Source organism: Vipera ursinii, assembly GCF_947247035.1.
Source record: "Vipera ursinii genome assembly, chromosome: 5".
Lineage (NCBI taxonomy): Eukaryota > Metazoa > Chordata > Lepidosauria > Squamata > Viperidae > Vipera > Vipera ursinii.
In genome coordinates, this window is record NC_139518.1 from 1,851,395 (window position 1) to 1,878,420 (window position 27,026).

Consider the following 27,026-nt stretch of genomic DNA (forward strand, 5'->3'; position numbering starts at 1 on the left):
TCCTGCTTCGGATCCCCCTTGGCCTCTTGGACCCCCCCCCCCCCGTGTCCCCCCCCCCCTTTGGGGCTTCATCCGACCAGCTTCCTTTGCCCTGACCAAAAATGCCTGTGCGTGTTTCTTTCCATCGTGCGAGAAGACAAAAGAGGCGCATCTAAATTTAATAAATAATAATGCGCTTAACTATTAGGGGACATTCCAAGGCAACCCGGCTCTCCTTGAAAACGGGCCTCTCCCCTTCCCTCCCTCCCTCCCTCCTTTTCCATCTCCTCCCTTTCTCCTCCCTGCCATCCCTCCCTCCTTTTCCATCTCCTTCCTTCCTTCCTTCCTGCTTTTGTTTCCCCATCTATCCTCCTTCTCTCCCTCCATTTCCTCCCTTCCTCCCCTCCATCTATCCTCCCTCCCTCCTTTCCTGCCTCCCTCCCTCCTTCTTTCCTTTCTCTTCCCTCCTCCCTCCCTCCCTCCCTCCTTCTTTCTTCCCCATCTATCCTCCCTTCCTCCCTGTCTCCCTCTTTCCTTTCCTTCCCTTCCCCTTTCTTTCCTTTTCCTTCTCCTTTCCTCCCCTTTCCTCCTCTTTTTCCTTCTCCTTCTCCTTCCCTTCCTTCCCTTCCCCTTCCGTTCCTTCCTTCCTTCCTTTCAAAATAAAAAAGAGAGCGGGGGGGGGGGGTGTTGCCATTCATTCACTCCTGCCTGTCTCTCCCCATCCCGATCAAGGTCAGGGGGGGCTCTCAAGGTCTGAATAATTTGCCTTGTGCTGTCTCCATTTCCCCCCCCCCCATTTCCTCTTGTTTTCCTCTCCTCCGGAGAACGGGGGGGGCTGCTTTGGGGGAGGGGGGCTTCGGCTGCAGCCAGGGCCAGGGGTGAAGCACGGAGACCCCCTCTCCCCACCTGGCCGCCCTTCCCCCCCAGGCGAGGACACGCAACGGGCAGCCGTCTGTCTCCATAGGAACAAGGGGGGGGAAGCAGCCAACCGGGGCTGTAATTGCAGCCCTGGGAAGGGGAAACACACCGGCCGGCACAAAAGGGGGGGGGAGAGGCCGGGAGGCAGCCAGGCCGGGCTAAAGGGCAAAGGTGAAGCCGGCTTTGGCAAAGGTTCGGCGGCTCTTCTTTGGAAAAACACAGCTTGGGGAAAAGGGGGAAAGATCCTGCAACGCATTGAGATGATGTCTTGCTAACAGCACGCTTGGAATACAGTCCTCGGCTTACGACGGCTCACTTAGTGACGGTTCGAACTTACAACGGCCCCCCCGAAACAAGAGGCTTCGAACCACTTTTCACACTTAACGGCCACTGCGGTATCCCCGCGATCAACGTTCGGGATGCTTGGCCACTGGCTCGTATTTATGACGGTCGCAGAGTCCCAGGGAGGGAGGGTGTGTCACGTGATCCCCTTTGGGGACCTCCTGGCAACCAAAGTCCACGGGGGAAGCCGGATTCGCTTAACGACCTTATGAACTGCAGTGGTTCCCTTAAAGACTGTGACGAGAGAGGCCGTAAAATGGAGACGGTGAGTTCTAATCCCGCCTTAGGCATTGAAAACCATCTCGGTGACTTTGGGCCAATCAGCAGGTGACGGCGAGTTCTAGTCCCGCCTTAGGCACGAAAGCCAGCTGGGTGACTTTGGGCCAATCAGCAGGTGACGGCGAGTTCTAGTCCCGCCTTAGGCACGAAAGCCAGCTGGGTGACTTTGGAGCAATCACAGGGAGACGGTGAGTTCGAATCCCGCCTTGGGCATGAAAGCTGTGGCAAGAAAGCTCGTAAAATGGGGCAAAATTCACTTAACAACCGTTTTGCTTAGCAATGGAAATTTTGGGCTCCGTTCTGGTGGTAAGTCAGGGACTAACCGTACTGAGAGACTCCGCCTGGGAAATTTTATTTAGACTTTGTAAGATTTTAGGTATTTTCCTGACACGGGTGGGGTTCCTGTTTCCTTGAACTTGTACAGGGCTTGAAAGGGGTGTGTGTGTGTGCGTGTGTGTGCATGTGTGATCGCAAGCCAGTTGAGAGGGGTATCAAAAAAAATATGTTCAATATTGCTTCACGAATTACAGTCAGTGTGACTTTCCTGCATTGCTTAGAAATTGCCACTTGTTCCTATTTCTCAGCCAAGGCACGTGACTTCTCTGAATTGCCAATAGTCCTATTTTAAATTGGCGTTTTGTTTTTATTTTTCAAACTCGGCATCTTTAAAAATATGTAGATTTTAAGGAAGAGGGGGGACAGGATAGGAATCTTCCAGTATCTCAGGGGCTGCCCCAAAGAAGAGGGAGTCAAGCTATTCTCTAAAGCGCCCAAAGGCAGGATGAGAAGCAACGGATGAAAACTCGTCAAGGAGAGAAGCAACCTGGAACTAAGGAGAAACTTCCTGACAGTCAGAACAATTAACCAGTGGAACAGCTTGCCACCAGAAGTTGTGGGTGCTCCATCATTGGATGTTTTTAAGAAGAGACTGGACAGCCATTGGTCTGATATGGTATAGTGTCTCCTGCCTGAGCAGTGGGTTGGATTAGATCAAGGCTTAACCAGTGGTACGAGTACCACCCGTGGTACCTTGGCACCTGGCAGGTGGTACGCCACCATCCTAGGAAAGTGGTAGCGGGGGAGGGGAATGAGCTGAACCGGTGGCAGCACCGCCCAAGCCTGAGCGAGAGACGGCTGGAGCTGCAGGGCTGTCGGGGCTCAGCGGAAGCGCCAGGATCAGCGCCAGGATCCAGCTGGAGCTCAACGCCGATCCTGGCACTTCTGAGCCCAGAAGAAGCGCCGATCAGCTGGAATGTTGCAGCATCTCCAGGGTCTTGTGATTTACATTCAGATGCTTGGCAACCGATTCTTTTTTATGACGGTCACAGTGTCCCAGGGTCATGTGAAGGGACCAAAAGCTGCTGCAACCACCCAGCAGATTTGGGGGGGAATAAAAACCAAACACCCCCCACCCCACCCCCACTGCCAATCCTCAACAGAAATGCTCACAACCATGAAAACCTCGGACAGGAGGAAGAGCGCCGCCGGGCGGGCAGGCAGGCGTCTTGCTCGGCTGTAGCTTGGGGGGCAGTTTTTCCAGTGCCATTGTAACTTCAGTCACTAAGTGAACTGTTGTAAGTCGAGGACTACCTGTACTTCATCACTTTTTTCCTTTTTTGGTCAAGTTTTTGACGCCATGCTAGGCGAGTGGTGGTACTCGGATGTTGCCATATCCTAAAAGTGGTACAGTGGGTGAAAAGGTTGAAAAGCTCTGGACTAGATGACTTCTAAGGTCCCTTATTATTATTATTATTATTATTATTATTATTATTATTATTATTATTATTATTATTATTATTATTCAGAGCCAAGCACCGGAAGAAATTGCTAAGATTTTAGGGCTGTTTCTGGATCACCCCTCCTTCCCACTTGAGGGGCAAAATGCCAGGAAGCCAGGCTCCTGACTGGCACCTCTTGACTTAACTTTCTTTTTCCCCAAATTGCTTCATCCAAAGATGATGCAATTTGAATTTCATTTCTTTCTTTCTTTCTTTCTTTCTTTCTTTCTTTCTTTCTTTCTTTCTTTCTTTCTTTCTTTCTTTCTCTTTCTTTCTTTCTTTCTCTTTCTTTCTTTCTTTCTTTCTTTCTTTCTTTCTTTCTTTCTTTCTTTCCTTTCTTTCTTTCTTTCTTTCTTTCTTTCTTTCTTTCTTCCTTTCTTTCTTCCTTTTTAATGCACAGGAGCTACATCCCCCGGAAGGGCAGTCGGCTGTGCAGTGTTTCCCGTAGCGGGGGGGGGGAGAGGGCCAAGTGGGGAGGGGGCATTTGCAGAAGTTGGGGTGGGGTGGGGACGGTGCAAAGGAAGGACGGGGTCGCCCCTTTTTCTGGCTGAGTCACACTTTCGCCCTTCGATGCGGGGAACCGTCCAGAGGAAGCTCCAGAAGCTGCCTTAAAAATAGCAGAGGGGAAGTCTTTTCTTGCAAAAGGTTGGGGAAGCCCATTCCCTGGCTCCAGGGATAGAGGGTGCGGGGGGGGGGAGACGGGGGGGGGAGGTAGGCAGAAATGTCATCACCCCCCCCCCGACTGGGGATTCCCCCCATGTTCTAGGCTAGTGAAGAGAAGGGCTAAGTGGGACGTGATAGCAGCCTTCCAGTATCTCAGGGGCTGCCCCAGAGGAGAGGGGGGGGGTCAAACTCTTCTCCAAAGCCCCCAAATGAAGGAGAAAGGAGGGAAGCTCATCGAGGAGAGAAGCAACCTGGAACTAAGGAGAAGCTTCCTGACAGTGTGGTCAATTAACCGGTGGGACTCCTCGCCTCCGGAAGTTACGGGTGTTCCAACCCTGGAGGTTTTTGAAGAAGAGACTGGACAGGCACTTGTCTGAAATGGCACAGGGCTTCCTGCCTGAGCGGGGGGGGGGGGCTGGACTAGAGGACCTCCGGGGTGCCTTCCAGCACTGCAATTCTGTGATTCTATGACCCAACCTACAACTAAGGAGAAACTCCCCGACGGCGAGGACAATTAACCAGTGGAACACAAGTTGCCTCCAGAAGTTGTGGCTGCTCCATCACTGGAGGCTTTCCAGAAGAGACTGGACGGCCATTTGATGGGAATGATGTACAGTCACCTGTCTGAGCAGGGGGCTGGACTAGAAGACCTCCGAGGTCCCTCCCAACCCTTTATTCTGGGGATCCAGTCTAGGTGCCTATGAAGTAAAGAAGAATGGGAATAGGAGATTGATCTTCCTTCCTTCCTTCCCTCCTTCTTTCCTTCCTTCCATCCTCCCTCCCTCCCTTCCTTCCTTCCTCCTTCTTTCCTTCCTTCCTTCCCTCCCTCCTTCTTTTGTTCCTTCCTTCCCTCGCTCCTTCTTTCCTTCCTTCCTTCCTCCCCTCCCTCCTTCCTCCCTCCCTCCATTCTTTCCTTCCTTCCTCCCTCCCTCCTTCTTTCCTTCCTTCCTTCCCTCGCTCCTTCTTTCCTTCCTTCCTTCCTTCCTCCCCTCCCTCCCTTCCTTTCCTTCCCTCCTTCCTTCCCTCCCTCCCTCCCTCCCTCCCTCCCTAATAGCTACCTAGTATTCGAAGAGAAAGAAATCAAAAGACGCTTGCTCCTTCGGAGGAAAGCCATGGCAAATCTAGACAGCACACTAAAAAGCAGAGACGTCACCCTGCCAACAAAAGTGCGTATAGTCAAGGCTGTGGTCTTCTCAGTTGCAATGTATGGCAGTGAAAGTTGGACCATAAGAAAGGCTGAGCACCAAAGAATGGAGGCCTTTGAACTCTGGTGCTGGAGAAGACTCCTGCGAGTTCCTTGGACTGCAAGGCGATCCAACCGGTCAGTCCTGGAGGAGATCCACCCAGACTGCTCTTTAGAAGGCCAGATCCTGAAGCTGAAACTCAAATCCTTTGGCCACCTAATGAGAAGGAAGGACTCACTGGAGAAGAGCCTCATGCTGGGAAAGGTGGAGGGCAAGAGAAGAAGGGGACGACAGAGAATGAGGTGGCTGGATGGAGTCCCTGAAGCAGTAGGTGTGAGCTTAAATGGACTCCAGAAGATGGTAGAGGACAGGAAGGCCTGGAGGAACATTGTCCATAGGGTCGCGATGGGTCGGACACGACTTCGCAACTAACAACAACAACAACATTCGAAGAGATCCTTGAGGCCATCCAGTCCAACCCCTCACTGAAACCCAACGTCAAGCATCTCGAAAGAGTGCCATCACAAAGAGACCCCCACGGATCGGATCCGGGGCCTGAATTTGGTTGGCATCTTTCTTGGCTGCCAGGTAGAATGTGGATTTCGAAGAACAGGCTGCCTATTTACATATAAACAAATGTTTTCATCACTTGTAAAGGAAAAAAAAAACGGATCAGGCCCTCTCACACATCAACAAATTACAGTCCATCAAACTGGAACTACAGTTTGTTCCGACATAATTTGCCACACTGTCCCATCTGGTTAAAACGGCTCCATGTGTGCATTATTAAAAAAAAAAGAAAATAAAAAAATTCCTCCATATTGTAGAGTAGCAAAATCTTTCTCTTTATTGTGCCTTTGGGATTCTGGGTTCCCTTAGCACCTTTGATGAGGGAGGGAGGGAGGGAGGGAGGAAGAGAGAAAAGGAGACAGAGGGAGGGAAGAAGGGAGAAAAGGAGAAAAGAAGAAAGGGGGAGAAGGAAGAAAGGGGAGAAGGAAGGAAGGAAGGAAGGAAGGAAGGAAGGAAGGAAGGAAGGAAGGAAGGAAGGAAGGAAGGAAGGAAGAAAAGGAGAGAAGGAGGGAAGGAAGAAAAGGAGAAAAGAAGGAAGGGGAGAAGGAAGGAAGGAAGGAAGGAAGGAAGGAAGGAAGGAAGGAAGGAAGGAAGGAAGGGAGGGAGGGAGGGTAAGGGAGAAAAGGAGAGAGAGGGAGGGAAGAAGGAACAAAGGGAGAAAAGAAGGGAGGGGAGAAGAGGAAAAGGAAAGAGGGATGAAGGAAGGAAGAAGGGAGAGAAGGAGAAAAGAAGGAAGGGGAGAAGAGGAAAAGGTAGGAGGGAGGGAAGACAGGAAGGAAGGAAGGAAGGAAGGAATGAAGGTGAGGAGATGGAAGGAGGGAGGAGCAAGGGAGGAAGGAAGGGATGGAGGAAGAGGAAAAAAGGGAGGGGAGATGGAGGGAGGGAGGGGAGAAGAAGGCAGGAAGGAGAGGAAGAGAAGGAGGGAGGGATGGAGGAAGGGAGAAGGAAGGAAAGAAGGAGATAGGAGGGGAGGGAGGGAGGGGAGGAAGAAGGCAGGAAGGCAGGAAGGAAGGAAGGAGGAAGGAAGGAAGGAAGGAAGGAGGAAGGAAGGAAGGAAGGAAGGAGGAAGGAAGGAAGGAAGGAAGGAAGGAAGGAAGGAAGGAAGGTGAGGAGATGGAAGGAGGAGCAAGGGAGGAAGGAAGGGATGGAGGAAGAGAAAAAAGGGAGGGGAGATGGAGGGAGGGAGGGGAGAAGAAGGCAGGAAAGGGAGAGGAAGAGAAGGAGGGAGGGATGGAGGAAGGGAGAAGGAAGGAAGGAAGGAAGGAAGGAAGGAAGGAAGGAAGGAAGGAAGGAAGGAAGGAAGGAAGGAAGGAAGGAAGGAAACTCTTCAGGTTGCTGAAGACCCCCAACTGGGTCCAAGAAAAACCCCTCAGCCAAGCAGGCAAGGATTGAAAGCAGGACCCACCAGCCTCCAGGGTGGCCCAGCCTCATTGGTCCCAACCCTTTCGGCCTTGCCTGCAACTTCAGAGGATCAGCTGCAAGCAGAGGCCAAACAGATCCACCCGCAGGCTCAGAAAAAAAACAACACCCTTTGCCTTCCCTTGCAGCCCCACTGCAAAGGGGGGGGGTCCCTTCAGAGCGTTTCTCTTAGTTTGGGGGGCCCCACATCTGCGCTCCTCTGGCTTCCCAAAGCAGAGGGCCGCCAGCGTTGCAGAATTAGGCTCTCCCCTCTCCTTCTGCAAGGTGTGCGGGTGTGTGTTTGTGGGACACAGACCCACGATGGAAACTTTCCCCCTTCCAAATTCCGAGAGAGTCCTTCTTTTGCGCATCTGTGTGTGTGTGCAAACGGTTCTTTCCCATCCTTTACTCCCGGGGCTGGTTGCTAAGGAACGGAAGATCACTCTTCTGTCTCCACTGACCCGCTTGTGGCCAACTCTTCAAAGCACCCCCCCAAAAAAAAACCTCACAAAGAAACACCAGGATCCTGATCAAGTCATGGACCACCACCCCCACTTCGGCACTCTGCAATCCGGCCAGTTGGACATTGTGACTTGTGGGACTCCATCACCCTATTTTGCGAATTGTCGGCGTGTCCTTTCCCCCCCCTCCCGAAGTCTCAAAGACGTTGAGATTTTGGAAAAAGTTGCAGAGAAGAGCAAGTAGGATGATTAAAAGGCTGGAGGCTAAAACATACAAAGAACGGTTGCAGAAATTGGGCATGTCTAGTTTAATGAAGAGAAGGATGAGGGGTGACATGATAGGAGTCTTCCAGTATCTCAGGGGCTGCCCCAAAGAAGAGGGAGTCAAGCTCTTCTCCAAAGCGCCCGAAGGCAGGACAAGAAGCAACGGATGGAAAGTAGTCAAGGAGAGAAGCAACCTGGAACTAAGGAGGAATTTGCTGACAGTGAAAACAATTAACCAGTGGAACCACCTGCCTCCAGAAGTGGTGAATGCTCCAGCACTGGAAGTTTTTAAGAAGAGAATGGACAGCCATTTGTCTGAAATGGTAGAGGGTTTCCTGCCTGAGCAGGGGGTTGGACTAGATGACCTCCGAGGTCCCTTCCAACTCTATTCTATTCTGAGGTTCTGAAGACATGTGCTCAGTCAGAAGTGATGGACCTGGGCATTGGTCTCTGTTGCCATATCTAACTGCATCTTTTGACATAATGTAGACATAGACTCAAGATCCGGAAGGATCTGGACAGACTCGAACACTGGGCGCTCTCTAACAAAATGAAATTCAATGGTGGAAAAAGTAAGGTTCTACATTTAGGAAGGAAAAATCAAATGCACAGGTACAGGTTAGGTGGTACCTTGCTCAATAGTAGTAACTGTGAGAGGGATCTCGGAGTCCTAGTGGACGATCCCTTAAATAGGAGCCAGCCGTGTGCTGCAGCTGCCAAAGAAGCCAACCGAGTGCTAGGATGTATCAACAGAGGGAGAGAATCAAGATCACGTGAAGTGTTAATACCACTTTACAAGGCCTTGGTAAGGCCACACCTCGAATACTGCATCCAGTTTTGGTCACCACGATGTAAAAAAGATGTTGAGACTCTGGAAAGAGTACAGAGAAGAGCAACAAAGAGGATCAGGGGACTGGAGGCTAAAACATACAAGGAACGGTTGCTGGAATTGGGGATGTCCAGTTTAATGAAGAGAAGGACGAGGGGGGGACAGGATAGGAGCCTTCCAGTATCTCAGGGGCTGCCCCAAAGAAGAGGCAGTCAAGCTATTCTCCAGAGTGCCCGAAGGCAGGACAAGAAGCAACGGATGGAAACTAGTCAAGGAGAGAAGCAACCTAGAACTAAGGAGAAATTTCCTGACAGTGAGAACAACTAACCAGTGGAACAACCTGCCTCCAGAAGCTGTGAATGCTCCAACGCTGGAAGTTTTTAAGAAGAGACTGGACAGTCATTTGCCTGAAATGGTATAGGGTTTCCTGCCTGAGCAGGGGGTTGGACTAGATGACCTCCGAGGTCCCTTCCAGCCCTATTATTATTATTATTATTATTATTATTATTATTATTATTATTATTATTATTATTATTATTATTAATTATTATTATTATTATTATTATTATTCTATATTCTTCTTAGATCCCATCTCAATAAAATCTCTTTTTAACCTTCCTGTGGAACGGATTTCTTAATCTGCTCTACCGGATGGGATCTCCAAGTCAACATTCATAGATTTATTTACAAGGTTGGGAGATCAGCTGTCGTATCATCCAAACTTCTGGTCCTAGATGCAGGTAGTCCTCAAACGTACGACCACAACCGAGCCCACTTTACGACCTTTCTCGTCACAACTGTTAAGCGAATCACTGCAGTTGTTCAGTTAGTAACACGGTCGTTAAGCAAATCTGGCTTCCCCCCCTTGACTCTGCTTGTCGGAAAGTCACAAAACATGATCACGTGACCCCAGGACACCGCAAAAGTAGCACATGCTAGTTGCCCGGCGTCCTAATTCTGATCCTGTGACCCACGGGAAGGCTGCGACGGTCGTTAAGTGTGAAAAACCTTCCTAAAGTCCCTTTCCCCCCCCCCCCAATGTCCTCGTTAATTTTGAACAGTCACTAAATGAGGTGTCGTATGTCGAGGACTACACCTTTACCCACTTCAGGCCGTTGAAATGGTCTTTGTGTTGTTGTTTTTTTTCCTCAACCATCCCTCCTCGAACAATCTCGAGAAACTGGAAAGGCAATTCGGTGTCTTTCTGGAGTTTCTGTAATTTTGTTTTAATTTTTAATTTTTTTTTTTTAAAGCTAGAAGAACTGCTGCACCGTTAATTAAGCACCAACACCCGGGAATAAATATAACTAGAGTTACCCTTTTATCTTTCTTTTTTTTTCCAAAACAGGTTTAATATAGCTGGTAAGCAGCGTTCGTTCCAAAAAAGAAAAAAGAAGAAAAGAAAGAGAGATTTCATTCCATTCTCAAGAGTGTCAGGGTTTTAACAATTTCCTTCCCTTTCCTTTCCCGGAGTTTGGGGGGGGGGTTGTTTCTCTCGTTTGTTGGTACTTTCGCCCAAATTAAACTCGAGGGGGTTCACCAACGGGACGGGGTGTGTGTGTGTGAATCACTGCACAAGGCTCCGCCGGGTTAACTTGCATTTCGGAGTTGTTAAAGGGAAGAAGGAGAAAAGGAGAAAGAGGAGGAGAAGAATTAGATGATTTATAAATAAGAAGAGGAGGGGGAGGGGGAGGAGGAGGAGAAGGAGGAGGAGGAGGAGGAGGAGGAGGAGGAGGAGAAGAAGGAGAAGAAGAGGAAGAGGAGAAGAAGAAGAAGAAGAGGAAGAGGAGGGGAGGAGGAGGAGAAAGACAAGGAGAAGGAGAAGAAGAGTAGTACTAGTAGTAGTAGATGATTTATAAACAAGAGGGGAAGGAGAAGGAGGAGGAGGAGAAAGAGAAGAAGAAGAGTAGTAGTAGATGATTTATAAATAAGAGAAGAAGAGGAGTAGTACTACTAGTAGTAGATGATTTATAAACAAGACAGGAAGGAGGAGGAGGAGGAGAAAGAGAAGGAGAAGAAGAGTAGTAGTAGTAGATGATTTATAAATAAGAGAAGAAGAAGAGTAGTACTACTAGTAGTAGATGATTTATAAACAAGAGGGGAAGGAGGAGGAGAAAGAGAAGGAGAAGGAGAAGGTAGTAGTAATAGATGATTTATAAATAAGAGGAGAAGAACAGGAGTAGTACTACTAGTAGATTTATAAACAAGAGGGGGAGGAGGAGGAGGAGGAGAAAGAGAAGGAGAAGAAGAAGAGTAGTAGTAGTAGATGATTTATAAATAAGAGGAGAAGAAGAGCAGTAGTACTACTAGTAGTAGATTTATAAACAAGAGGGGGAGGAGGAGGAGGAGAAAGAGAAGGAGAAGAAGAAGAGTAGTAGTAGATGATTTATAAATAAGAGGAGAAGAAGAGCAGTAGTACTACTAGTAGTAGATTTATAAACAAGAGGGGGAGGAGGAGGAGGAGGAGAAAGAGAAGGAGAAGAAGAAGAGTAGTAGTAGTAGATGATTTATAAATAAGAGAAGAAGAGGAGTAGTACTACTAGTAGATGATTTATAAACAAGAGGGGAAGGAGAAGGAGGAGGAGAAAGAGAAGGAGAAGAAGAAGAGTAGTAGTAGTAGATGATTTATAAATAAGAGGAGAAGAAGAGCAGTAGTACTACTAGTAGTAGATTTATAAACAAGAGGGGGAGGAGGAGGAGAAAGAGAAGGAGAAGAAGAAGAGTAGTAGTAGATGATTTATAAATAAGAGGAGAAGAAGAGCAGTAGTACTACTAGTAGTAGATTTATAAACAAGAGGGGAAGGAGAAGGAGGAGGAGAAAGAGAAGGAGAAGAAGAAGAGTAGTAGTAGATGATTTATAAATAAGAGGAGAAGAAGAGGAGTAGTACTACTAGTAGATGATTTATAAACAAGAGGGGAAGGAGAAGGAGGAGGAGAAAGAGAAGGAGAAGAAGAAGAGTAGTAGTAGTAGATGATTTATAAATAAGAGGAAAGGGAGGAGGAGGAGGAGGAGGAGGAGAAGGACAAGGAGAAGAAGAAGACTTAGATGATTTATAAATAGGAGGAGGAGGAGGAGGCCAAGTGTCTGAATTTTGACCAGGGGGATGCTGCAATGGCCTTCCAACTGTGAAAAACCTAATTCATAATTCACTTCCTTTTTTGTGCCGTTGTAACTTGAAACGGACACTAAAATGAACTGTTGTAAGTGAAGAACCAGTTGCCCCAAAGATGGCAAAGCAGAAGGAAAGCAAAGGAAGCTACAACGCTCAAGAGCTACAAACAATACAGGCAGTCCTTAGTTGTGGACAAAGAAATGCATACAAAAATGCCTGGCTGGAATTAGGCACGCCAGACCTGGTCATACATAGCGGTAGGTCGGGAATTCTTCTATTTAGAAGCAACAAAATGTTAAAAGACGCTGCAGATTTGTTAAAAAAGCGATTAGTGGCTGGTAAGTTAAAAGAGGTTATTCCCAACAAAAAAGAAAAAAAAAGAAGATGCTTGTTGTCTTAATCCCAGCTGCCAGAAGTATTAATAGAGAAATGCAAGTTTGACGATCCGTTTCTGATGACCGGTCAGTTTCTCAGCGTTTCTTCATTTTTCATCCAACAAAACTCACCGTGGCCTTTTGCAGTCGAAATATGCAAAGCCGTAACTATACAAGAGTAGGCCATTATTGAAGTCTAGAATTTGCCCCTGCTAGGGAAGACAGTTCAGTGGGTTCTGCCACCGTTTGTCTGAATTTTTGAGCATGTGACTGCGGGGACGCTGCCACCGTCACGAGACGGTGCAAATGAGCGTGAAGCCTTCTTGGCTTCAGGTGTTTCCTGCCCTGGGTCCATCCACCCCCATCTGCACCACCCAGGTGTCCCCGAGGACGCAGGTAAGCCTCAACGATGCTCTAAAAGAAGGCAAAGGGCCAGCCTTTCTGCGAGGAGTGTAAATCCTTCCCTTCCCCATTACTCCAGGCAGAACCGAAGAAGCTTCTTGCGTGAGAAGTGAAACATCTTCAAAAAAAAAAAAAAGCAAGAAAGTCCAGTGGCCTCCTGAAAAAAAAAAAGCAATCTTTGGGACGCTCGCACCGTGGATTCAGCTCAAGGCCTTCCCAGTTATGTTTTACCGCAGAAATGCTAGAGGTTACAAACTTTTAATTCAGCTTTTTTGGAAGCTAAAGCAGATTTTATTTTTCCCCTCTGGCTATTGTGCGTCCAACGGATGCCTTTAAAAAAAAAAAAACCCACCTCCACAAGTGGAAAAGGTCACAAAATCAGCCCCCCCGAAGCCTATATAGAACAACGCGTCAGGGCCCGTTGTGCGTGTCTCAATTAACTCTGCTCGTAATACTCCATTTCTCTCCAACAAGGATGCGACTGCTGGGCGAAAAGCGAGGAAGAAAATGAAGCATGGCCGGAGGTGAAGAAGACGGATTTTGCTGACCGTTAGGAGAAAGAAAAAAAAAAACCCCGACAATTCGGCTCAACGTAGCAGGAAAGTCTCAAGTGTTAGAACGGTTTGTTAATAATATATATAGATATGTCTCCAATTTCTCAAGATGAGTCTTAGCTGGAGGCACTCAGAAAAAGCTGGTGTTGTGACTCAGGGTCAGCCTGTGGGTCCGACAGCCGGCTCCGATGTATCGGAGGACTCAGATGTGGGGGAGGAGGGAGACGAACCGGCTGATGATGATTTGGAGACTTTGCAGAGTCCTCAGCCGGGAACCTCTGCTCAGCTGTGTGAGCCCGAGAGTGCGGAGGATGATGACCCACAGCTGGCCCTGTTCAAGGACGCCCGACGCAGGAGGCAGTCGAGCAGGGACAAACAAAGGAAGGCTATGGGACTCCTCGGGAGGAGGCACAGGGAGACCACGCCCTGAGCTCTCTATAAAAGGAGTGTTTGGGGAGGGGCTGGTTGCTGAAAGCAACTCTTTTGCTTGAGAAGATAAGCTCTTGTGTGTTTACTATTAAATCTTGGCAGAAGCCTTTTAGCCTTGGACGCTTTCCAGTCTCTTCTTTTGATTAGGGGTGCGAGAAGAGGGCTGGTTCAGAACAGTTTGCTTTCAGCCACCCACCCCTTAATACTACGATGGAGCAGCTTCTTGCCGAGAATGCCCAGCTCAACCAGCAACTCACCTTGCTGGCCACTCAGGTGGCACAACTGCAGGCTCAGGTACATGCTGCCCCCCCACCCAGGAGGAAATGTCAGATAGCTATGCCGGATAAATTTGCTGGTAATCCAGAACTGTTTCCTGCCTTCCTGGGACAATGCCAGCTTTATATCAGCGTGAGAGCAGCTGATTTCCCCACTGACCGAGATAACGTGGGATTCGTGTTGAGCCTTCTGTCGGGAGATGCAGCTCGTTGGGGCACGCCTCTGTTGGCACAGCCTAGCCCTTTGTTGGATAACTTTGGGGGGTTTTGTGACCATATGCGCCTCATGTACGAGGACCCGATTAAGGCGCAGACGGCCACCCGACGCCTGAAAGCTTTGAGGCAGGGTCAGCGCCCTCTACAGGCCTATATCAGCGATTTCCGGCTGCTTAGCCAGGATTCCGCCTGGAATGAGGCTGCGCTCGTGGATGCCTTTCAGGATGGCTTGTCAGAGGAGATGTTGGATGAGCTGGCCCGCGTGGACATTCCCTCAGACCTGAATGGGCTGATCCATCTTTGTCTGCGGATCGATGCCCGGCTGCAGCAGCGTAAGAGTCGCCGTGCCACCCCACAGACCCCTGCCGCCCCTGTTGTGCGTGAGCCCCCAGTCCAGAGGGAGGAGCCAATGGAGCTGGGTGCCGCCAGGTCCCGTCTATCGGTGACGGAAATGGACAGACGACGATCGGAGGGGTTGTGTTTTTACTGTGGGGACCCTGGACATTTGGCTGCTTCTTGCCCGAAGAAGCGTCAGCGGGCGTCAGTGACCAAGCCTGCCCCGAGAAAGTCCCCTGCTTTGCTATCGGGAAACGGCCCGAGCCCGATCTAGACGGTGTGAAAGATCGGGCGACCCACAACGATCACGCCGAGCGACGCCGTTCCGACGGTGCCTGTGAACCTCCACGGCATTTGATTTTGGAGGCACGACTGATCCTCCCTGGCAAGCCAGAGGGGATTCCGGTCCATGCCTTAATTGACTCTGGGGCTACCACTAACTTTATGGATTCGGCCTTTGTGGCCAAATGGGCTGTTCCCCAGTGTCCAGTGGATCCGCCCATGCTTGTGGAGACCATCGATGGTCGAGTGCTCCTGTCCGGGCCTATCACGGCCGCCACGCAACCCGTGTGTATGGCCATCAGTACCCATGTGGAGGCCATTCAGTTCTACGTCACTTCGGATCTGCACTTCCCCGTGGTCTTGGGACTGGCGTGGCTCCGGGCGCATGATCCACAGATCTATTGGTCTCAGAACTTGGTCACCTTCCCAAGTTTGCAGTGCGTGGACCACACCCGCCATATCTGTGCCGGCCAGGTGGAGGGTTCCCCAGGGGTTTCCTTGCCTCCCGAACTGTCCGACTTTGCTGACGTGTTCAGCGAGTCAGAGGCGGACCAATTACCCCCGCACAGGCCCTACGACTGCTCCATTGACCTAGTCCCTGATGCGCCTCTCCCAGTGGGGCGTTTGTACTCCATGTCGGAGCCCGAGTTGGCTGCATTGCGGGACTTCTTGACGAAGAACTTGGCTCGTGGTTTCATCCGGCCCTCGTCCTCGCCAGTGTCTGCGCCCGTGCTCTTCGTCAAAAAGAAGTCGGGCGAGTTACGGCTTTGCTGTGACTACCGGAAACTCAACGCTATCACGGTGCGTAACCGCTACCCGCTGCCCCTCATCCCCGAGCTCTTGGACCGACTCCGGGAGGCTAAGATCTTCACGAAACTGGACCTGCGTGGAGCTTACAACCTCGTCAGGGTTCGGCCGGGTGATGAGTGGAAGACGGCGTTTGGTACTCGCTATGGACATTTCGAGTACACGGTGATGCCGTTTGGCCTGACCAACGCCCCCGCGGTGTTTCAGCATTTTATGAATGACATCTTTCGGGATCTGTTGGACCAGTTTGTTGTGATTTACCTGGACGACATCCTGATTTACTCCCCGTCGCGTGAAGCGCATCATCAGCATCTCCGTCAGGTCCTGCAGCGCCTCCAGAAACATCGGCTGTTTGCCAAGTTGGAGAAGTGCCAGTTCTACCAGGTGACCATTGATTTCTTGGGTCACCGCATTTCTCCTGAGGGCATCGCCATGGAACCGAGTAAAGTTGAGTCGTTGCAGAGTTGGCAACCCCCGCGTCGCGTGAAGGATATTCAGCGACTTCTTGGATTTGCCAACTACTATCGGACATTCATCCCTGGCTTTGCTGCCTTGACAGCCCCCCTCACCCGGCTCCTGCAGAAGAAGACTCGGTTCCAGTGGAACGCCCCCGAACAACAGGCGTTCCAAGCTTTGAAGGACGCCTTCATGAAGGAGCCCATCTTGAAGCATCCTGACCCGCAACGGCCTTTTGTCGTGGAGGCGGACGCCTCCGACATTGCCATTGGGGCCGTGTTGCTCCAGGCAGCGATGCCCAACGGTACCCTTTTCCCTTGCGCGTATCACTCTCGGAAATTGAATCCCTCGGAGCGCAACTATACCATCTGGGAGAAGGAGCTGCTGGCCATCAAGGCGGCGTTCGAGGCTTGGAGGCATCATCTGGAGGGGGCGCGGCATCAAATCGAGGTCCGGACGGACCACAAGAATCTGGAAAGCCTGCAGACCGCTCGGAATTTGAACCAACGCCAGATCCGGTGGTCCCTCTTCTTTGCGAGGTTTGACTTCCGGGTGCGGTACATACCAAGCGGGCACAACCAGAGAGCGGATGCTCTGTCCAGGAAGCCCGAGTACACCCGAGTGGAAGACAAGCTTCCGCCCAGGACCGTGATCCCCGTCGAGTCTTTTGCTGCGGTGCGGAAGCCGGTGGATATACGGGCTCGGATCCGGGAGGCGCAGCAGCAGGAGGCGTGGGTGGCTCAGCGGAAGGAAGAGGTGGGGCCAGATTCGCCTTGGTCGGTCACGGATGGACTCCTGTATTATCGTGACCGGCTCTATGTTCCAGGAGGGCCACTCAGGGGACTCGTCCTCAGCCAATGTCATGATAACCCGGCTGCGGGGCATTTTGGCCTGTTCAAGACTCTGAACCTGGTCTCCCGTACGTTCTGGTGGCCCCGAGTCCGACACGATGTCCAGTCTTATGTCACCTCCTGCGTCCCATGCAGGCAGGCCAAGTCAGCGACAGGGGCCCCGCCTGGTTTACTGCAGCCTTTGCCAACGCCCAAGAGACCCTGGGGGGCTGTGTCCATGGACTTTCTGACGGATCTACCCCCATCCTCCGGCTTCACGACAGTGTTTGTGGTGGTGGACATGTTGACCAAGATGGCGCACTTCATCCCCTGTCGCGGCTTACCGTCAGCTCGCGCCACTAGTCGCATGTTCATCCAACAGGTGTTCCGGCTGCACGGCCTTCCCGATAGAGTCGTCTCCGATAGGGGGGCCCAGTTTACAGCCCGCTTCTGGCAGGAGTTGATGCGGGCGTTGGACATTAAGGTTTGCCTCTCGTCCGCGCATCATCCTCAGACCGACGGGGGTACCGAGAAGGTCATCGGCATCTTAGAGCAGTATCTGCGCTGCTACGTTAACCTGCAGCAGGACAATTGGGTGGACTATTTGGCCATAGCCGAGTTTGCCTTTAACAACTCGCAGCACACCTCCACGCAGATGACACCGTTCTTGGCCAATGTGGGTTATCACCCCCGGTTTTTCCCCCTTTCTCCCGTGGACTCACCGGAGCCGGCAGCGAACGAATTCATGGCGGAGTTACAGGCGATCCATCGGTTGGTGCGACGGCAGCTGGAGAAGGCCAAGGCCGACTACAAGAGGTTCGCCGATCGGTCGAGAAGGGATACGCCTCCACTATCGGTGGGGGATCGGGTCTGGCTGTCCACCAGGAACCTACCATCCACTCGGCCGGCAAGGAAGCTGGACCACCGTTACCTTGGACCGTTCCCAGTCGAGGCCGTCATCAACCCGGTCGCCTATTGTTTAACTCTGCCACGTTCCCTGCGCGTGCACCCCGTCTTCCATCGGTCCTTGTTGGTCCCCGAACAACCGGCTTGTCCACTTCGCCAAGCGGAACCTCCCCCATCAGGACCTCGTGATGGCGACAGCACCCCCGAGTACGAGGTCGCCAGCATCAGGGATTCCCGCTGGCTGAAAGGTCGCTTCCAGTACCTGATCGAGTGGAAAGGGTACGGGCCGGAGGACTTCACATGGGAAGACGCGACCGCCGTTCATGCCCCTGCGTTGGTGACTGCGTTTCACGAACAGTTCCCATCCCGACCGCATCCGGATCGGCAGACCCGGGGGAAGGGCCCTGCGGTGCGGGATAGTGTTGTGACTCAGGGTCAGCCTGTGGGTCCGACAGCCGGCTCCGATGTATCGGAGGACTCAGATGTGGGGGAGGAGGGAAACGAACCGGCTGATGATGATTTGGAGACTTTGCAGAGTCCTCAGCCGGGAACCTCTGCTCAGCTGTGTGAGCCCGAGAGTGCGGAGGATGATGACCCACAGCTGGCCCTGTTCAAGGACGCCCGACGCAGGAGGCAGTCGAGCAGGGACAAACAAAGAAAGGCTATGGGACTCCTCGGGAGGAGGCACAGGGAGACCACGCCCTGAGCTCTCTATAAAAGGAGTGTTTGGGGAGGGGCTGGTTGCTGAAAGCAACTCTTTTGCTTGAGAAGATAAGCTCTTGTGTGTTTACTATTAAATCTTGGCAGAAGCCTTTTAGCCTTGGACGCTTTCCAGTCTCTTCTTTTGATTAGGGGTGCGAGAAGAGGGCTGGTTCAGAACAGCTGGAGGGTCCTGAAGCTCCCAGCGCTGATTATTTGGGGGGAGGGGGCACGGAAGCCTGCCCCCCAAAACATACAAAGAATGTTTGCAGGAATTGGTATGTCTAGACTAGAGAAAAGGACTTGGGGGCGACAGGATAGCAGTATTCCAGTATTTGAGGGGTTGGCACAAAGAAGAGGAGGTTGTCCACCTATTCTCTAAATCACCAGGAGGCAGGAAAAGAAGCGACGGATGGAAACTTTTATCAAGGAGAGAAGCAACCTGGAATTAAGGAGAAACTTCCTGGCAGTGAGGACAATTAACCAGTGGAACTGCTTGCCATCGGAAATGGTGGCTGCTCCATCACTGGAGGTTTTTAAGAAGAGACTGGACAGCCCCTTGTCTGGAAAGGAATAGGGTCTTCTGCTTAAGCAAGGGGTTGGACTAGAAGACCTCCAAGGTCCCCTTCTAACTCTGCTCTGATTGTTTGATTGATTGATTGATATGAAGAACAGTTGCAGGAATTGGGTATGGCCAGTCTGAAGAAAAGGACGACTGAGGGGGACATGATAGCATCTTCCAGTATTTGAGGGGCTGCCACAAAGAAGAGGGGGGGGTGCAGTGTATGCCTCCCAGCATACACAAAGGACAGCACAGCAGGAGGCTGATGGGGTTGGACAGCTCCGGGCGATGACTGCTCACTCAGGATAAGCCTAATGACTTAAGCTGTTGACGGCCCCTGGCAGGAAGCCCAGGTTTGAACTGATTGGATGCCATCCACCTGGGCAGGTACAAATAGACGCCAGGCTTCCCTGTTTCCCCAGTTCGTTCTGTTCAGAATGAACTCATCTTTACCCCAGCTCTGTGTCCGTCTCTATGTGAAGCACGCGACTTTACAGGGGGGGTTGTCCACCTATTCTCTAAATCACCAGAAGGCAGGAAAAGAAGCGATGGATGGAAACCAATCAAGGGGAGAAGCAACCTGGAATTAAGGAGAAACTTCCTGACAGTGAGGAGAATTAACCAGTGGAACAGCTCGCCACCAGAGGTTGGGGGTGCTTCATCACTGGAGGTTTTTAAGAGGAAGATGGACAGCCATTTGTCTGAAATGGTATAGGGTCTCCTGCCCAAACAGGGGGTTGGACTAGAAGACCTCCATGGTTCCTTCCAGCTCTATTCTGATTTTTATTATTATAAGCTCCTCATTGTAAACCCTCTGGAAGATGGGCAGATGGAGGAAAATCCCTTCTCGCTCTCTGTTTTGCAATTTACTGCCTCTTCTCCGTGGCTGGCCTCTCCAGCTGGAAACACAGGCAGTCCTCACCTTACGACCACAACGGAGCCCCACATTTCCGTCGCTAAGCGTGACCGTTGTTAAGTGAGTTTTGCCCCGTTTTACGACCTTTCTTGCCCCAGTGGTTAAGTAAATCACTGCAGTTTTAAGTCTGGCTTCCCCACTGACTTTGTCAGGTCAGGTTGCAAAAGGAGAACACAGACCAGCGGGACATTTATGCAACGGTCATAAATACGAGACAGTTTTCCCTTTGGGGAAAAAAACAAAATCCAGTTGCCTTTTGTAAAAAAAAAAAAAGCACTTTGGGGATAACGTTTAGCAGCTGCTAGGAGTCAGATAAGATGAATTTGTAGCTACGTAGGGATTCTAGGCTGATTCCTCTTTTGACACCACCCCTGCTCCTCCTCCTCAATTTTGCAATTTGGAAGAAAAAGGGAAGTCTCTCGCGGATAGGACAAGAACAAGCTCCCTTCATTTTATTTTGTTGTTTTTAAAAAAAAAAATTAGAAAGCTACGGAATCCAGGGTTTACGGATTAAACTTCCCCTGCTTGGACACTTTCACTTCTTGGCACATTTAAAACTCCCCCGTGCATTACGAAAATGGAGAATCAGCAGAGGGCTTTCTTCCTCTCTTCCCCAACTCCGTTCTACCGTTTTGCCATTCTTGGCAGAAGAAATCGGAGCAAAGTCTAGCCAGCGTATTGTTAAATCTCCGAAGTGGAGCTTCAGTTCTCTACGCAAAAAACAGAGACACACACTCACCCGGCCATGTCTGTTCCCCCATAGCTGAACAGAAGATTGAAAAGGAAAAAAAAAATCCGTTTATTCTGGACTCCACATTCAAGCTATTTCAATGCAATGGAGAAGGTCTTTTTTAAAAAAAACAAAAACCAAAAATGTGTTTTTGTATGTGTTTCTCTCTCTCTTTCTGTCTATCTATGTGTGTGTGATTTATTCCACCCACGCACCCCTGCCCCAAGGACAGCTTGTTTAAAAAAATATAAATCCCAAATCCCTGAAATGCTACAATAAAAAAAAATGTTCAACTTCTCAAGTCCCATCATAAAAGAGGCACAGAAATGCAATTAAATTTTTCTCGTCTTTAAACCTCGCATCTTCGTTCCAGTTACAATTATTTTCTCTCTCTCTCTCTCTCTCACACACACACACACACACACACAAACACACAACTACGCAAACAAGCTTTTTATCCAACATTTCCCCAAATGTTTGATGGTTAAAACCTGCAAGGATGAAAGAGAAAAGAGAGAGAGAGAGAGAGAGAGAGAGAGAAAAGGGATTTTGCAATTTGTAGAAACAAAGTTCAGGACTAGATGACCTCCGAGGTCCCTTCCAACTTTTTTATTATTATTATTATTATTATTATTATTATTATTATTATTATTATTATTATTATTATTATTATTATTATTATTATTATTATTATTACCTTCTAGTTCTCCTGCCCGGTAAGGGTTGTATTTCGGCTTGGGAGCCACAACGGGAGCGAACTTTTTGGGGGTCTGCTGAGTGGAAACGGAAATGCTGGGGGTCCCAAAACTGTGGGTGGTTTCCATCCTTGCGGTGACATGCCCCATGGGCTCACTGGGGTTCTTGGGTGGTAGCCATGCTGGGCGAGACATCGCTCAGTTCCTACGGGAAAAAAAAAGAGGAATTAAAAGGAATAGAATGGAATGGAATGGAATGGAATGGAATGGAATGGAATGGAATAGAATGGAATAGAATAGAATAGAATAGAATAGAATAGAATAGAATGGAATGGAATGGAATGGAATGGAATGGAATGGAATGGAATGGAATGGAATGGAATGGAATGGAATGGAATGGAATGGAATGGAATAGAATAGAATAGAATAGAATAGAATAGAATAGAATAGAATAGAATAGAATGGAATGGAATGGAATGGAATGGAATGGAATGGAATGGAATGGAATGGAATGGAATGGAATGGAATGGAATAGAATAGAATAGAATAGAATAGAACAGAACAGAACAGAACAGAACAGAACAGAATTGGAATGGAATGGAATGGAATGGAATAGAATAGAATGGAATGGAATGGAATGGAATGGAATGGAATGGAATGGAATGGAATGGAATGGAATGGAATAGAACAGAACAGAACAGAACAGAACAGAACAGAATAGAATAGAATAGAATAGAATATAGAATAGAATAGAATAGAATAGAATAGAATAGAATAGAATAGAATAGAATAGAATAGAATAGAATAGAATAGGAGAATTATGGGAATAGAATAGAATAGAATGGAATGGAATGGAATGGAATGGAATAGAGTAGAATAGAATAGAATAGAATAGAATAGAATAGAATAGAATAGAATAGAATAGAATAGAATAGAATAGAATAGAATAGAATGGAATGGAATGGAATGGAATGGAATGGAATGGAATAGAATGGAATAGAATAGAATAGAATAGAATAGAATAGAATAGAATAGAATAGAATAGAATAGAATAGAGCTGGAAGGGGCCTTGGAGGTCTTCTAGTCCAGCCCCCTGCTCAAGTTAGCTGGAGTTCCTTGTTCTTTGGAAACCTGATGTTCTGTTTTCCAGATGTTCTGGACTACAATGCCCTATCCTCTCAGATTGGGATAATGGAAGATATAGCATTCCAATGTCTCAAGGAAAAAGCAATTTGGAAAAAAAACAACAACACAAGGTCGTTAAGTGAATCTGGCTTCCCCCTTTGAGTTTGCTGATCAGAAGGTCACAAAAGGGGGATCACGTGACCTCTGGGACACTACAACCGTCATAGGTACATGCCAGTGGCGCCCGAATTTGGATCACGTGACCGCGGGGATGCCGCAACGGTTGTAAGTGTGAAAAACAGTCCTAACTCGCCTTTTTTCCAGCAAGCTGTAACTCTGAATGGTGCCTAAATAAACAGTTGTGAGACGAGGACTTCCTGTATTGCCTATTTCCTTTCCCCTTCCATGTAGCTGAGTGGCAATTTCCGTTGAATTTTCAAATTACAGATAGTCCTTAAATTAAAACAGAACAGAACAGGACTGGACAGAACAGAACAGAGCTGGCTCAGGAATTCTGGGAGTTGAAGTCCACGAGTCATAAAAGAGCCGAGGTTGCCGACCCCTGGTCTAGCCTCTTCTTAAAAATCTCCAGTGATGGAGCACCCACAATTTCTGGTGGCAAGCTGTTCCACTGGTTAATTGTCCTCACTGTCAGGAAGTTTCTCCTTAATTCCAAGTTGCTTCTCTCCTTAAAGAGATTCCATCCGTTGCTTCTTGTCCTGCCCTCTGGTGCTTTGGAGAATAGCTTGACTGCCTCTTCTTTGGGGCAGCCCCTCAAATACTGGAATACTGCTATTGTGTCTCCCCCGTTTCTTCATTTTTTTTAGACCAGCCAAACCCAAATCCCGCAGCCGTTCCTCGTATGTTTTAGCCTCCAGACCTTGGATCGTCTTAGTTGCTCTTCTCTGAATTTTTTCCATCTTCCGGTTCAGCTCCGGATGGCGCCTGATCTCCGCTCCTTCCGGCACGATCTTAAAACCCACCTTTTTGAACAAGCTGGCCTGGCCTGATGGGATGGGGTTGGGTTTTATCAATTGGTTTTAACTTTTAATCTGTACTAATTTATTACGGGCATTGCTGTTTAATTACTTTTTAATTTTTGTATCTTGTTTTTATTATGTATTGCCCTGTTCACCGCCCTGAGTCCTTCGGGAGAAGGGCGGTATACAAATTAAATTAATAAATAAAACGTCTTTTTTGTGGTATGGTGACCAAAATTGGCTGCAGGATTCCAGGTGTGGCCTCACTAGGGTTTTACAAAGCAGTACTAATCCCTCACGTGATCTTGAAATTACGACTGCTCATTTAGCCACCATTCCATGTTACTGCGGCAGTGGAAAAAGTGACCTGCGATCTGTCCTCACCCTAACGACCGTTGCAGCATCTTCACCCTGTATACAAGTCGTCCTTGTTTAGTCTCTCCCCCCCCCCGTGTTGTTGTAACTTCAAACTGTCCCTAAACAAATGGACCGGCTGTACATATTTTAACCCTCCCAGCCTAGATCGTTTACTCCCTGTAATTTGGGAGCCAGGCCTACCGTGTTGTGAAAAAATGACAACCTGTTGTGCAGAAATGCATCTCCCTCCCACGAGCAACCTCGATTGCGGTGAGGAATCAAAGGAGAATTAAATTTCCAGACCCGGCAGGCCAAAGATGTATTTATGATAGATAAAAGACCCCCCCTTCCCCCCCACATTTGTTCCCCAGAGATACAGAAATATTGGCTGAGTTGGAGAGGGTATAAAGCTGTAGTAAGAAAACCTCTCTGTTCTCAAAACCCTTGGCAACCTACATTTTATCAACAGCGGCTGTAATGACCATCAATCACCATCCAGGTGTTTTTTTTTCAGACAGAGGAGGAGAAATCTGACGCATTGTCAAAAAGGAAAAAAAAACATTTTCCTACCGCTGGAGGAAAAATTGAGACGGCTGAGACTAAATGCATTTGACAGTATTTGGGGTTGGAAAGGGAAGAAGAAAACATTATTTACTCTCTGGATAGCAGGTAGTAAGTAGACAATTACCTAAGAGGCGTCTGCTCCCGCCCTTCACCGCACTCCCCCCCCCACCAAAGAAAAAGAGAATTGGAAGCTATTCACACCATGGCGGTTACTAACATCAGAACAGCTAAACCTATAGTACCGTTTGTCTGAAATGGTACATAGGGTTTCCTGCTGAAGCAGGGGGCTGGACTAGAAGTCCTGCAGGATCCCTTCCAGCCCTAGGATTCTATAATCCTATGACCTTGGGCAGGAGGGTGGACTAGAAGACCTCTGAGGTCCCTTCCAGCCCTAGGAGTCTATGATCTTGGGCAAGGGGCTGGACTAGAAGACCTGCAGGGTCCCTTCCAGCCCTAGGATTCTATAATTCTATGATCTGAGGACCCCACAGGTCTCTCCTCCTCCTCCTCCTCCTCCTCCTCCTCCTCCTCCTCCTCCTCCTCCACAGATACCTCTCTTTTAGCACTAATATACTTAGCTTAGTAATGAAATGACTGCAAGAAAAACACCCAGTTCAGAGAGCACCAAGGACCCCACAGTCCTCCTCCTCCTCCTCCTCTCTGCAAACCCCTCTCCCTTCTAGCACTGATGATATAACCTAGTTGGGTCATGAAACATCTGCTGGAAAACAACCAAGGTCAGAGAGCAACAAGGATCCCTGAGCTGCTGCCTCCTCCTCCTCCTCCTCCTCCTCCTCCTCCTCCTCTCTGCAAACCCCCCTCCCTTCTAGCACTGATGATGTTCCCTAGTTGTGTCATGAAACATCTGCATGAAAACAACCCAGCTCAGAGATCCCCAAGGACCCCACAATCTTTTCTTTTCTTTTCTTTCTTTCTTTCTTTCTTTCTTTCTTTCTTTCTTTCTTTCTTTCTTTCTTTCTTTCTTTCTTTCTTTCTTCTTTCTTTCTTTCTTTCTTTCTTTCTTTCTTTCTTTCTTTCTTTCTTTCTTTCCTTTGTCTTCTTCTTCTCCTCCTCCTCTCTGCAAACCCCCTTCCCTTCTAGCACTGATGATATAACCTAGTTGGGTCATGAAACGTCTGCAAGAAAACCACCCAGCTCAGAGAGCACCAAGGACCCCACAGCCCTCCTCCTCCTCCTCCCACAAACCCCCCTCCCTCTAGCACTGATGATGTAACCTAGTTGTGTCATGAAACATCTGCATGAAAACAACCCAGCTCAGAGATCCCCAAGGACCCCACAATCTTTTCTTTCTTTCTTTCTTTCTTTCTTTCTTTCTTTCTTTCTTTCTTTCTTTCTTTCTTTCTTTCTTTCTTTTTCTCTTTCTTTCTTTCTTTCTTTCTTTCTTTCTTTCTTTCTTTCTTTCTTTCTTCTTTCTTTCTTTCCTTTCTCTTCTTCTTCTCCTCCTCCTCTCTGCAAACCCCCTTCCCTTCTAGCACTGATGATGTAACCTAGTTGGGTCATGAAACGTCTGCATGAAAACAACCCAGCCCAGGGAGCCCTAAGGACCCACAAAAGAGCCAAGCAGCTGAATACAAATGCAACAAATACCAGCAGGAGTAACCTGACAAACCTCAGACAGATAAACCACCAATCCAAGGTCTGTAGGGGGAAGTCCAAGGCTTTCTTTCAAACCGGCACCATAACAAAGTTGCTTAAAATCATGGCAGATGCAGCCTTAGTATCTTGTGACAGATACAAAACCGGGGAAGAGAGTCCTTTATGTGCCAAACAAGGAGAAAAAGCGAAGAAAGGAAAAATAAAGCTGCGGGAATGAAGGTGGTGCCTAAGCATCATATGGGACAGCACATTTATTTTATCTAATTATTTTATTTTTAGGTTGCCCAACTCCTAAGCAATTCTTTCGCAGCAAGCTCTTCTTGGAAGCCAAGAAGACCAGTTACCGTAACTAAAAGGGCAAAGGACTACAACAAAAGCAAAGAAGAATTTAATATTTTTTTTAAAAAAATAATACAGTAGTTTCAATTAATTTTAATTCGAATAACACTTCCTTTGACACATCTTTCTAAAACAAATATCATGGGGGGCAGCTTTATTTAACATGGGTTCATTTGGATAATTATTTTAATACTGATAATTTTTAGATTTGCAGAGAGAGCAGAGCAAGAATGTCTCTCTGTCTGTCTTGTCTGTCTCTCTCCATCCATCCATCCATCCATATCTATCTATCTATCTATCTATCTATCTATCTATCTATCCACCTATCTATACACTATCTCTAAATCACTCTATAAATCACACTCTATCTATCCATCCATCTATAAATCTATCTATCTATCCATCTGTGTCTCTGTCCATCCATCCATCCATCCATCCATCCATCCATCCATCCATCCATCTATCTATCTATATCTATCGATCCATCTCTATCTATCTATCTATCTATCTATCTATCTATCTATCTATCTATCTATCTATCTATCCATCCATCCATAAATCTATGTATCTATCCATCTGTGTCTGTCTGTCCATCCATCCATCCATCCATAAAATATCTGTCTGTCTGTCTGTCTATCTATCTATCTATCTATCTATCTATCTATCTATCTATCTATCTATCCATCCATCCATAAATCTATGTATCTATCCATCTGTGTCTGTCTGTCCATCCGTCCATCCATCCATAAATTCTGTCTGTCTGTCTGTCTGTCTGTCTGTCTGTCTGTCTATCTATC

At 48.4% G+C, this 27,026-nt stretch overlaps 2 protein-coding genes across 7 annotated transcripts in view; one reads left to right on the top strand and one right to left on the bottom strand.

Annotated features, from left to right (window-relative positions):
- The window catches only part of LOC310641201 (transferrin receptor protein 1-like), a 546,690-nt gene that overhangs the window by 112,973 nt on the left and 406,691 nt on the right, over window positions 1-27,026 (top strand). The window lies entirely within an intron of this gene.
- Window positions 1-27,026, bottom strand: part of LOC310641200 (lipoma-preferred partner homolog) — a 124,605-nt gene that overhangs the window by 30,131 nt on the left and 67,448 nt on the right. For all 6 annotated transcript variants that reach the window (XM_083364064.1, XM_083364063.1, XM_083364066.1 and 3 more), the window contains one exon: window positions 21,250-21,452. In XM_083364064.1, coding sequence (XP_083220190.1) covers window positions 21,250-21,442 — 193 coding nt within the window. In that variant the 5' untranslated portion in view covers window positions 21,443-21,452. The remainder of the gene's footprint in view (window positions 1-21,249; window positions 21,453-27,026) is intronic.